Source organism: Pezoporus flaviventris, unplaced genomic scaffold (assembly GCF_033815535.1).
Source record: "Pezoporus flaviventris isolate CSIRO_AGI_PZ_B2104156 unplaced genomic scaffold, CSIRO_AGI_Pfla_v1 ptg000002l, whole genome shotgun sequence".
Classification (NCBI taxonomy): Eukaryota; Metazoa; Chordata; class Aves; order Psittaciformes; family Psittacidae; genus Pezoporus; species Pezoporus flaviventris.
In genome coordinates this window covers 92332259-92345786 of record NW_026892550.1, presented here as the reverse complement: position 1 = coordinate 92345786, position 13528 = coordinate 92332259, and the positions used below count along the sequence as shown (strand labels likewise).

Genomic DNA, 13528 nt, shown 5'->3' with positions numbered 1-13528 from the left:
GTGTTGTGCAGTGTGAAGGGGGTGGGGAATCATGGAACATGACAGCCACTTTCAAATACTTTCTTATTTTAAAGAAAAATGTTTTTTTTTTTTGAACAGAGTCCCATTGACTCTGGCATTTGGAGGGCTTTGGAGGAGAAGACCATGTGAGGTAATATGGAGCACTTCTAGGGTAACGAGGCTCTGAAAAGAGAGGAAGTTCCAGGGACAAGGCTCGAGTAGTCCCATGGTCCACAGATAGATTCTGAAGGTCATGGAGAAATTCAGCTGCTTACATCAGCCTTTTTATGTTTATGTGTGTTTGGGGGCTTAAGGAGAGGAATAATGTGCATTCAGACTTGAGGCTCTTTATCTTCACACTGCACTGTCTGCAGGCCTCCAAACCCAGCACTGCCTTTTCTGTGTAATGCACAAGGCCAATTTCTCACTGTGACAATCTGCTCCTGGCACTTGCTATAATAGAAACTAGCTGTGCTTAATGTATTCATCTCTGGTATTTCCTATACGGTAAAGAAGAAAACCAACCCAAAATTGCACCTAGATTTGCTGTAACTCGATCAAGAGCTGACAGATCATTTCTGGAACATGTCTGTGCTGGGATCCTGACCGCTCTGCCAAATTTTATGCCTTTATCTTGCAGTGCTGTTCCTTTCCCCCTCCCTGTCTGTGCCACTCTGCCTCAGTCAGCAGCAGCTTCTGCTTTTCCAGCCTTTCTGCCATATCCTGACTTCCTACCATCTTGCCAGAGCACCACGGGCCTGATTTTCTCTCCTTGCCAGAATGCAGGTTGTATGGATGCGTTTGCCATAGAAGAGGTCAAGCTGATTCCCTTTTAAACCAGACAGAGAGGAAAACCATTTTGGATCATGGAAGTTGAGCTCTATGGATGTGTTGATTATAATTAAAGCAGTCCCTGTGTTTTTAGGTTTTGGAAAACACTTAGAGCTATGAGAAGAGGTGGCAATTGCTTTTAAGCAAATGTGGGCATTTTCCCAGCAGTTCTAGGGTTAAGGAAATTGCAGAAGGGTGACATGGTGACTGTGTTCCCTTTTTTTGTGTGTTGCCAGTAGCGAGAAGGGGGAAACTTTGATTTCTAATCCGCTTTGGAGGAGGCTCTGTATCAGGGCTGCACAGAAACATCCAGTCAAGCAGCTCCTTTATCATAAAGGGGATTTTAATTAAAACTGTTCTCGCATCATGAGCGGAATGAGCGTCAGTGCCAGCCAGCCCTGTACTGGGCATTTATCTCCTTCAAACCACATTACCAGTAATTGCTGCATTAAATCAAAGTCGAGGGAGATTACAGGTCTGAATTGGGCTGGCGGCCGGTGACAGTGTGGGGAGCTCCGTGCTGCTGAGCCGCTGATATGGGAACCCCGTCCGCCCCCCCCAGCTGGGGATGAAGAGTTGGAGGCCTGCTGGATCCCAAGGAGCCCTTCTCATTACGGGGCAGGAGGTTTTGTCATGACCCAGGAGGAGTGGCAGGCTGTATGCTTGGAGCATTTTAAGCTGCTGGTGTTTTTCTGTTAACTTCCTTTTAAAACAAACAAACCCGAGAACAAAACAAACGTTGTGGCATTGCCATCCCAGCTCTGTCTCCTGTTTGGATCCACGACAGAGGTTGCCTTTTGTTCACCTTCTGCTGCTTATTCCAGCCCTGAAACTCCAGAATAAATCGCCTCATCTCTTGAGATATCCCTCCTTGTCACAGCTCCATGATAGAGCTGCTAACTCAGTCCCAGTCTGCCCTGACGTGGGAGAGCTTCCCTCCTTCTTCACCTGTCCCTACAATGAGGAATTGTATCTTCCTTGACCTGTTGTTCCTTTGCCAACTACGGCTCATTAGTTCGTTTAATTATTTTTCTAGGTTTGTAAGCATTCTGTTGTCTCTTAGCTCTAGAGCAGCTGTTTCCTGTCTTCTTTTCTCTATACTTTGACCTTGGTGGCTCCAAAAAGCATCTGATCATCCTAGCATTGCTCTTGCTTCCATTCTTCAGACCCCTGGCAGGGCAAGGCTGAGGAATGGCTGCGTCCACGTGAAGTTTTAGGCATGTGGACTGTCTGAGTAATTAGATCTATGTGGGCAATCAGTGAACTATCAAAATGTGACAGCTGGATTTCTAGGGGCTGTTATTAGATCGGTCTCATAATTGTAAAGAAGGTAAGTCAGGAACAGAATATGCAGAAAGCATGGTGTGGATTTTGTTTTTAATGTGGCTGTCGGTTTCTTCGTTTTCATCTTGATGGCAGGTAAGTATTTTCCTGTCCTATTGCATACAATCTGGGGCAGTTTGGCAGTGGCAGGTTTGCTTCATTTTGACCAGAGATGCCTTTGGAAATCTGCCATTCTGAAGTATGCTTCATGCAGGGTTTGCCTATCTACCACATTCTGCTGCAGAAAAGGGTCTTGTTCCCAGCACCATACTGAGGACCCAGTAATGTATATGAAAGAATATGCCTGCTAAAGCAGTTCAGTGGCAGGCTGTTGAGCAGTTTTAGGTTTTCAAGATTCACACAAGTTACTCAGAAGCTATCTAATTCAGAGCAGTTGCAGGAGGTGTGCCTGCTGTGCGCCTTCAGAGCTTGAAGTTGCAGCTTTTGCTTCATTACAGTGTGAGCTTGAGATGCAGCTAAAGTATTGCCCTACTTTAACTCTGGCCTACGCATGAATCTGTAGCCTGAGATAAGTGGTTCCTTTAAATTCATGCTAAGAAACCTGTAAAGCTGTAGAGGCTGAAGTTTGAGTGCTGCTGATATCCGAGCTGATAATGCAGGGGGGTTGCAGTTGATTTTTGCATTGGTAGTCTTGTTACCAGGAAGTCAGAGTAGCCCCGCTGCAGAGTAACTGGAGAGATGTGCAGAGAACATGATCTAAGTCTCTCATGGAGATTTCTTGATAATGACAGAAAACAGAGATAAGGGTTTTCATGGGAGCTGGGAAACCATCTTTATGGCTTCCTGGTTTTGGGACAGAGCATGCAGATAGTGGCAAATTGGGGTAAATGGACATGTATGATTTTTTTCTTTAGAGGTCATGGAAAGCTGCTGACAAGAGCAGGTATCTTGATCATGCAGATGGTGCAACATGAGAAAGCCCTTGGCTGGTTCTTGTTGTCCAGGGATTTCAGCTGCTGTGGCTTGTTTTAGAGCTTCCTGGGAATTGAAGCTAGCCTGGGAAATGGGCTTTGGGCTGAACCATGTCTGTCCTTTTGACTCCTGGGGAGAAGAGTGAGTAGTAGTTAGCTTATGTGTCCATAGCAGACCTCTGTGCCCACATCTTGGGGCTCTGGGTGAGAATAAAAAGGTGTCCAGAATTTTGATCACTCCTGCCATCTCAGAAATGGTCAGGGCTCCCCCCCCACCCCAACCAACCAAACTCCAGGTGTTTGCTGCCTTTTACGTTTGTCTTAGTCTGAGGCAGACAGTGATGTGAACACTGCCTCTTTTGCCCAAGAGCTGGCACAGCCTCAACATACCTCTTCTGTTCTCCACCACAGCCTTCTGCTTCTCCACTAAAAGCACCAGAGGAGGGACACAGCAATAACTAACACCTCTGCCCCAACAAGAGTAATCCCTGGGATCACTCCCTACATCAAAGCATGACTTGCTGCTGTCACCGTTCATTTAGCATGCCTTGATTTTCCTCTTTCAGGGTACACGCTGTGTCGTTCTTGCCAAACCTCAGCTTTGTGTGCTATTTCTGGCTCCTTTCTGTGCACTCAGCAAATGCACCAAACTCTTAACTGCAGCATTTCTGGCATGTTGTTCTTGAATCTCTTTAGAGCTGTCTGAGTTTAGGATTATATATATACATATATATAATATGTATATTGTTTTTAATAGGAATGGGGAAAAAGCAGGATTCATCTTCTGAAGCAGGCAAGCAGGATTTTGAACGGAGGCATACAGAAATTAATGGACAGATGTAATTCTTCTATCATGAAATTGTCTTTGCAGATTTACGCTGAAGGTGTCATATTCTGCATACTGCCATGCTGGAACTGTTTCCAAATGATTTCCTCAGATTTATTTGGGGACTTGCTGTTGCGGCAGCTAAAGGTCCTGCCTGCATGATGTTCTCAAATTCCTCAGTTCCTGCCAGTAGTGCGGCCTCAGACCTAGCTATCTCACGTAGACTGTGCTGCCTGTTTATTTCCATTTTACTTCTGTTCAATTAAGAGTTTGGTTTAAGATTTTTGACATGTTTTGTCTCTTGCATGCATAGTTACAGTGTGTGGGCAGCAGCTCTGCTATTCTGGTTGAACCAAGTTGGGCAAGGGAATGCTTTTTCTCCCGTGTCAGAAGAACAAGATGCTGCCCCCAAAAAAACTTTCCCCAAAATTCTACTTTTATATGTGGAGGTGGGAAGCTCTGCCACTCTAAAGGCAGGCACAAGTTCAAGTCAATACTAGAGTAACTTACTGTGTGGACACCCTTTAACTTAGAACAAATGCCTTTTTCTATTTCAGTTTGTCACATGGAAGCAATTTGATAAGCTGTGAGGCTAGGTGGGGAGGAAAATCCATTCCAAAGCTGTCTCCGTTAGGGAGCAAGTGCTCAGCCAGATGAGTAAGACACGGCCATGTACTGAAATGCTCTGCGATAGTTGATCATGTGCTCCCTTTGCCCCAGGCAGAGGCAAGGTAAAACGTGTTAGCTCATACCCTCAGCAAGAGTGGTTTATCCCAGGACTGTTTGCTGGGATAGACTGGGAATGCCATCACTCTCGGCCCCACAGCTGCCACGCAGCAACTTGCTGGTGGGCTGAGATAACTATACTTATACCATGGGGAAAATTGACAGTATCACCTAGACTTAGTTTGTGATTCATTCAATTAAAAATACTTGGTGAGAGTATCTCTGATACTACCATCTGGTGACTTTTAATAATACTTATTCTTAGGAAGACAGTTCTTTAATTAAGGAATTAACCTTAATTTCTGTAGGCTTAGCATAGATTGGGAGAAATGCTTAGGCTTAAGTTGCCATATTTCACAGAAGAGTCAAGTCTTCCTTTTTCAGATCTCCCCGCCATCCCCTTTAGGATCAGCTAATTGAACTGCTGCTGCTTGTGAAGTGAAGAACGAAGTGGGAGTATGAGAGGCAAAATGGGTAAAGCTTTTATCTGGCTGAGATTCTGGAGCTAACAAATAGCCTCAGTAGCAAAGGAAAACTGCCTCCACTCTACTCTTTCTTTCCCCTTTCTCCATTGCCCCCAAAGTAACATAGAAAGGCAGCGTGGCTGTCATCTAATGTCTAAAGTACCAAGAGAAAACTCCGTCTCTTCTTTGATGTTGAAATTCTGCATCTGCACACCTTTCTGTTTTTCAAGGAGCAACAAAAAGCACTTTGATGGACAGGTACCATTACCAAGATCAGTGCATATACAAGTGGTCCCAAAAGAAAGCCGTGCTGCGATCACCTTTGCCAAATGGCTTAGCCCAAAAGTACACTTATTTTCTTCCTGAAGCTGTGCCAAGCACTTATACTTCTTCTTGAAAGGAGGCCCAGGTTTTTTTTTGCTGGAAAGTCTCTGTATACTTTCTTTTCCTCCTTTATGCTGTGCCTCTGGTAGTAACTAAGGTGACAGAGCCTGGCTGCTTTTAGAAGCTCCTTTTGGACCTGTCACATATTATGCTCAGGTGTGCTGGAGTTTCCTCAAGATAGCATAATCAAAACCTGTTTTCATGCATGTAAAGAGATGGGTTGGAGCAGAAATGGAAGTTGGAGCTGTGTCTTCTATATGCTGCTGGTATATTCAGACTGTTGCCAGCTTTATTTTGTAACTTAATTGCTAATATATTTTTGTGAGTTATTGTTCTGTTGAAGCTGCCTTCCTGTGAGCCAGCTTGTTAGCTAGCATCGTGCATAAAACCTTGGTTCTGGAAGCATGGTCCTTTGACAGAGGATTTGTCAAACTTCGGGTGAGTGTTCATTGCTGCCTTACACTTCCTTCCTTTTCAGCGACAGACTCTGGGCAATCTTGAATTTTACCTGAATTGACTCCAGGTCCTTATCCGGCAGCTGAAGTTGTGTGGGCAGGTTCTGTGCTTCCAACTGCAGGAAGGCTCTGCCTACACAGGTCTAACTTCAGGATCAAGAGTCTTTACTCTCCTGCAATTTCACCAAGAGTCTTTGTTTCTCTTGACAGCCATGGATGCATAGATCAGGTGCTCAGAGATCTTGGTTTCTAGTTGAGGAAGGTCCAGGCTTGTGATTTCATGACTCCTTTTTCGGTCTGTAGGTTTCTGGGGTTTGCTAATGCTACCATTCTTCTGGATGGCTGTAAGAAGGTTCAACGAGCCAAAAGTCAGTTGTCACCAATAAAAGGTCTTGCAATATACTGCTTTAGCAGACCAACATGGTATCTGCTCTGCCTCTGTTTTCCGAAGCAGAGTTTGTTGAGGCTTCAGAAATAAGTGGTACCTAAGAAAGAATAATTTTTAATTCTGACCTGTCCTTTTATGCTGTGCATTTGTAGTTGTGTTTTAAAACTGTGCTAGTTTTCCAGTCTAGATGAACCATTAATATTTAATAGCTACGTGTAGGTGATGCAGTGAAGAGCTAAGGGTGGTAACAGGATGCAGGTATCTTATGTCCACAGTTTAAAGTGTGCATGGTGCCTAGGTGTTAAGCCGCTTTAGATTCGTTTCAGGACTACAGAGCTTGCTTGGGAAGTGTTTACAGTGGTAGGGGCAGATGCAAACAAATTCCATTGCTTTAAGTAAATTGCCTTGTGAATGGCGAATGTGTTGCATAAGAAGATTGAAAAGGGAGATCTCCAGCACTGTGAGGGGAAAGGACATGAGCAGGAACTATTTCAGAGCTTCCATTTTATTAAATACTGTCTTTGATATTTTTCTCTCTTAAATTTTCTTCAAATTGTGAATTTCATCCATGAAAACTGGAATGTGTAATGACTGAGCTTGTTCCTGAGGCATTTCCTTGGCAGAAGCAGCGTGTTGGGGCTATCATCTCTGTTACATTTAACCTGGTATTTGCTGCTTTCTCTAGCTTTAGGCTTCTTAGGCCATTTGCCAGAAGGATTTTAGTTTCCTTGGATTCGAAGTGTATTTTTGGTAATTTCATTTGTGCTAATGTGTTCTAGTAACATTAATCCTAATGAACACGAGGAATCAGTTGCACTAACTAATCAGACTAGGTTCAGGCAAGCAGTGGCTCCTATGGCTTTACTAACGCATTCAAATTCTTTCCTGTGATGTCCTTATTATGCTAATCCAACATGCTCTCATTTGCTTCTGCTGCTACTCCACACCCCCCCAGAACTGCTGGTTCCATTTCTGCTTAATGCATCTTGTTCCTGATCTTCAACATTTGCATGCTTTGGATGCTTCACTTGCAAAGAACGCACTGGCTTAGTGCTGAGTTATTTGCTCTCCTGTGTAGCAGCTGATCCACCACCAGATTTTCTTGCTCTTGAGATCAGGACACTTGTGTAAAACTGCCAGGTTTCTGAAACGTGAGGAAAACCAATTTAAGCAATCACCTGTTTGTCATCATCTTTGCTTCTGCTTGCTCCTTGCTATTGAGCTTTCCTGTGCATGCTCTGCCTATATTTATGTCCTTCCCACTTGAATCTCTAATGATTCCAGTGTCAAAATAACAACTAGACCATATGTAATTTTCCTAGTCGATGATTATATTAAAACTGAGAAGAAAAAAATCATGCTTCTCTTTGAAAAACACTACACCTCTTCAATCCAATCAAGCAATACAGCCTAGAAAATGTAGCCCTCTGGAGGAATGATGACTTCCTGGTATAAATACTCACCTGGAGTGAGTGAAAGCCGCCTTCGTGCTCAGGACGTATGGGACATGCTTTGCTGCAAAATGAGGCTCTCTTTCAGCTCTAAAGATATAATCTTGGTATTGTGTGCTGTTTGTCTTAACACCGGTATGAGCTGGCTGAGCTGCTTGATCTGTTTAGCTGCTATGGAAATCAGTACATACCCAGCCAGAAAATGCATCCTTGCTTGCTGGCGTGTTTCCTACATTTACATCAGTCTTTAAAAAGCAGAGACATATTGTAAGCTGCTCATCAGATCCCTGATGACCCAGTTTAGCAGATGTAGTGATTGGCTAATTGTTAAAGATGCCATTTTTGGTGGGTGAGAGGAAGAGCATCAGCCAGGCTTCTAGCGATGAAGAGTTAGAATCAGCAGAGGTAAGAGCTCTTTAGTGGGAGTAACTAGATACGGCTTGGATTAATTTGTCTGGAGAACAGAGAATTATACTAAAGATTTTATAAATTCAGTTTATAAAATGAAACTGTTGGTGTAATTTCCTTAGTAGAGATCCATGTGGTGTAATGACTGTGCAGCATGGAAATATCTCAGACTCCATGCTGTACTGCTGTGTTCCCACAGTACCACAGCTTTTAGCAATTAAAAATAAATATATGTATACATGGAAAATGCCTAGAACTACCACGGCTGCACTTCAAGCATAGTGACACTATGGCTAGAATATGTTCTTATAGCTGTACTTGTAATTGGGACTTAGCATGTTTGCTATAAGCAGGATGAAGAAAGCAATAGGCAAAGCAAAGCCCAGGGCTGCGGTCTTGCATTTTCCTAAAAAGCTCCTCAATCCGCAGACATCAAAGAGAGCAGTGCATGTGAAGTGAAATTCTGGGTTTGAGAACATTGGGAAAAACTTGTGTAATCTCCGTGCTTTGCTTAGTAGACAGAAAGAGGAAGATGAGGTAAATGCTGCTACAGTAGCATGTAAAACAGTATCTCCAGAAAAACCAATGTAGGTAGAGATGGGAAACAATAAAGTTGGATGTTATAAAAAGGATACTAAAATTCAGTAGTAACTAGACAGGCGATGTTCTTAGTTGTGCGAGCTGTGTGATCAATAAACTCACAAACATGTCAGGTTTTTTTTCAGGCTCCTGGCATTAGAAATAACAAGTAGAGGAACCAGAGCTACTGGTGCAGAACATGAAACTGGGTATTATAGGGATAATATCAATCGGCAAGAATAGTAATTATGGCTTTAACATGCATTCAAGATTATGTGTTGTTCAGATAGGGTAGATGTAAAAGGTGATAGGCTATGTTGTATGCAGTAGACTGTAAAGAAAAATGAAGAGTAATACTGATAATGCAGGATCTGTTTCTGGTCAAAATTGCTGTGGGGAAGAATGGTAAAAGAGGTCCCAGAGGGAGTACTGCGAGTCTGCTCTAATCCCTCATAGGCTTGCATTCAGATAGAAACTTCATGCTCTGAAATGATACTGTTCCCAGTGCCATTAGATACAAATGTTAGTATGAGAAACTTTAATTTCTCAGATATGGCTTGGAGAACAAATGCTGCTAATAATAATAGGGTCAAAAGATGTCGTCACTGTAGCATCATCACCTTTTGTTGAGACCGTGAGTGAATTATTGGTGCTATGACTACCACAGAAAACAAGCCTTCATGTCCCCACCTTTGGACGTGTTCCCTGTGATACAGGCTTTGGTTCATGAAGCAAAATATTTGATGAAGTCAGTGAACTGGATTGAAAACTCAGACTTGCAGGTTGAAGTGTGTGGTTTGAAGGGGTTTTTGTTGTTGTTGCGTTTTTTCATTAGAGGTACTTTGGGTACAAATTCTTGAAGATATATGTGAGGGGGAAGAATCTTGTAAGAAGAAACTTCAGCCTAACTGAAGGCATAATCATAGATTCATGGAACAGTTAGGGTTGGAAGGGACCTTAAAGATCATCTAGTTCCAACCCACGTAATCACCTTACAAAGGCTGTTAGGTGCAAAAAGAGAGCTTACAAAAGATAATTTATCAGCAGAGATTGCTGTGCCTTTAAAGTCAGTAGGGATAAAATGCGAACTGCCAAAAATCAGGCTGAGTTAAACCTTGCAAATGTTGCTAAGGAAATGTGTGACAGTTTCTCAAAATACAGTTAGAGACAAGGGAAGATTTGGGGCCACTTAGTGTTGGGGGTAGGGTAGTTAATGAGGATACTCTTGTTGTGATCACAGAATTGAACAGATCTTTGTTGTTGTTGAAGGTGGAGTTGACCATGGGAGCAAGGGCTGGACGGGTAACAGGCATGAACCTACCGTAGAAGCAACCACATTGGAAGCATCAAAGACCCTAGTTTCATGCAGGCTGGGCTGGGGAGCAGGGTTGCCTGCGGAAGGGTGATACCTATTCCTGAAAGTGAAAGAAGTGGTTCATAAAGTTGCACATCTGATACAAGTTTTAATCTATCAAATCAGGAGTGCTAGCGTATGGTTGGAGAACAGGAAGCGTAACAGCCCTGTTGGTGGTGGGAGATGACCTGAGTAAATACATACCTGTTGGTCCAACTTTAGTGGTATGCTGATACAAAAATATTAATTAAAGGCTTGGATATGAATGAAAAATACAATAAAGGGCAACAAAAATCCATCAAAACAGGGTTGTGCCATACCAGCCTATCTGTTTTTAAGATAACCAATTTTCTTAACTTGAAAACATGCATTTTTCTTAATAGGATGATGTGTCTTGCTGTAGATGGGTCATACAGCATCTGATGTTGTGCTTTAGAGGAAAGTACTGATGAGGCCAGAGAGGAGGCAGTTTAGTGCTGAAATTGTGAAACAAATTAGGAGCTAAGAGTGTTGTTCTAGGTAATGTCTTGGGGGAAGAAAAAAATGAGCACAGGCTAGATCAGGTGCTGGAAAGGGCTTCTAGAGATTGGGAATTCAAAGCTGGTTTTATGACAAAAGACTGGAACAGCTGCTGGTTTAGATGGGTAAAGCAGGGATATTTGAGGAAGGTTAATTATAAGAGAAAGAGAAAATGTGGTTAAGCCAGAGGACAGAACTGCGAAAGAATATCAGAAACATTAAGCTGGAGACAGATGCAGATCCCAGCTGCTGGGGAGTGCAGTTCTAGAGCAGCCTTTGGCTGGGGTTACGTAGCTGCAAACCCCAGTTCTAAGATGGAGTGTGATAAATTTATAATAAGATTAGATGACGTATGATAGCATTTGATCTGATTCTGTCAGGAGGTCTTTTCCAGTCTTAATATTTCTATAATTCTAAATTTATTCATATGAGTAAGCATTTGCAGGAACAAGGGTATGATTTTATAACAGTTACCTAACTTGTGTTACTGGAAATGCATGTGCATAGCAGGTTATATGGTAACGTAGCTGGGCCTTTATCTCCAAATAAAATTACGGAGCACAGCGCCATCCTATATTTGACTACTATTTGTTGCAACTCGGTGTGTAGTAGTAAACCAGCCATAATGGCCAGCCTTGCAGAAAAGTCAGTAGTTCATTACCGGTTAATGAAGCCCTGCTCTATCCATCTTAGCACATACAAGTTTAAAACTAGTTTTTGTTGCTTAATTTTCTGTAGGACACATGAGCTGTGATGCTTTGTTACTGAAGTGTCACCCAAGTATCTTAGTACTGGTTAAGGCAGGATACTTAAATTTGCATCAGAAATGTTAAAGCATGGCTGTTCTGCCTGGATCTGTAGTTAAAACACAGAGGAGCTTAGGTGATGCTTCCGGCTCCCCCTCCTTGTTTTGTTTTGCCCATGTGTTGGTTATTTATAGATGGTAAGATATCTGCACTAGGATTTGGAAATGTTTATTCCCCTGAGGCCTGGTTGGAAATGACAAGAATGGGATTGTGAAATAAATGTAAGGTTTTCTAACTTAGTTAGGGATTTGGTTTTAAGACTTGGGGCAGTATCTGAAGGGCAGCCTATCTGAAACAGGCTGTGGAAAAGACTTTTTTTTTTTTTTTTTAAATTAATGCCTTTTCATAAGTAAATGTTACTGGAGGTACTAAATTGCCTGATTGCTTAGTAATGAGCTATGCCAAAGAATAAAGGGCAGGCACCTATTTGAACATGTAGTTACAGAAAGAAGGGGAAAAATGAAAGTATTGGGTGTTCAGAGAAAACCAGATACTCTCTGTGCCCCAAAGCCAGACTTGCAGGGGGAGTGCTGAGGGATGGCCAAACAGCCTCTAAAGTTGAGGAGGAGGCATAATACAAGCTCCAAAAGGCCTGCTTGGGTCTGGGGCAAAATAAGCTGACCAAAGAGAACAAGATGGAAGTTCCTTGTGGGAGCCTCATCCTTTTTCCCCAGTGAAGAGCTCTAGAAGCATAGCTGCTTTCCCATTTAAGGGCAGTTAATTTCTCTCTCTCTCTGAAAATCCTCACACAGAAACAATGGCTATAGAAACTTTTTTTGGATGCAGAAATGTCATGCTTTATAGTCCCCAGATTGGCCGTGCTCCATTTGTAAGGAAGCAGCAGCCCTGTGGCCCTAGGAAAGATGATGAGAGTGGGTGGCAGCTGCTGTAACCACTCACCCAGCTCGTAGCTGTCCTTTCCCCAGGCATCTCAGAGAGAAAGGGCAGTGGGAGCAGACGAGCCAAGAGCTGTCCTGCTAGCCTGGCTGGGTCAGAGGGCTGCAGATTAGGCACCCCTTACCTCAGTTACAAAGTGCCACACGTGCAGATTGTGCTAGAAAATGATCCAAGTATTTAACCTCTTTAAGGAAAAAAATAGATCTCAAGTTTTAACATTTTGGAGGGGCAGGAAATGATCAGTAATGGTAGAAAGGCAGCTACCAAAGGCTAGGCTGAGGTAGCTGTTTAGTGGTGCACAGCAGCACTACAGAAAGGTTAAAGATAGAAATGGAAAAAGCCCTGACTGTGTGTATTTAAAATAGGAGATATATGGGGATTCGGGTAGTCCTTCTGGGGTTTGATCACTGTAACATCCTTATTATTGGATGGGAGAGGGTTTATCACTGGAGGAAGGTGGGAATCTGTTGCGGTTTGGGGCTGTTAATCAATAGAATGGTTTGTGTTGAAAGGGACCTTAAAGCTCACCCAGTTCCAACCCCCTGCCACGGGCAGGGACACCTTCCACTAGACCAGGTTGCTCCAAGCCCCATCCAAGCTGGTTAACTGTTTGGAAGCCTGGGTTTGGGCCTGGTGCGGGTTGTATTAGTGATGGGTGAAACCTCATGCGATCTGCTATGGGAGGTGGGGACCCCGGCACCCCCTGGCCACAGTGTGTCTTCTGAGAACCATCAGCGGGCTCTCGGGTGTCTGGTAGAACGCCTAGCACGCAGGGCCGGCGGGGTGAGCCTGCAGGCCTCTGCCCGGGTAGCTCCCCATCTGTTCCCATCGCTCAGGGAGCGGATTCCTGCCTGGGAATGGGGAGGCCAGGCTTCCTAAAACGGGCACAACAACTGGCCCTGCCCAGCCTTGCCCCCTTCTCCCCATTGGTTGCTGTTCCTTGGGGTAAAGTTAATCCCTCATCCACCCCCAGTTTGGCTGGGACAGCTGAAGGGGGCAACCTGCCGGTGCAAGGCCGGGGTGGTGGGGGCAATCCCGGGGCCCGGCTCCCCCCTACCAGCCCCGGTTCCAGCAGCTGTCCCTGCCTGCCTCATGCGCAAAGGGAGGGAGGGATGGCTGTTAAGCGATCCGGGCACATACACCCTCGTGAAAGAGATCCCTTCAGTGCGAGATATCAGCGTGGCC

At 43.9% G+C, this 13528-nt stretch overlaps 1 protein-coding gene across 29 annotated transcripts in view; it reads left to right on the top strand.

Moving 5' to 3' along the window:
• Positions 1-13528, top strand: part of RBFOX2 (RNA binding fox-1 homolog 2) — a 166655-nt gene that overhangs the window by 66907 nt on the left and 86220 nt on the right. The window contains exon 1 of one of the 29 annotated variants that reach the window (XM_061445113.1): positions 8044-8185. The exons of the other annotated variants lie outside the window; for them this stretch is intronic. Coding sequence (XP_061301097.1) covers positions 8114-8185 — 72 coding nt within the window. The 5' untranslated portion in view covers positions 8044-8113. Of the gene's footprint in view, positions 1-8043; positions 8186-13528 lie in introns of those variants that run through there. 29 annotated transcript variants of the gene reach the window in all.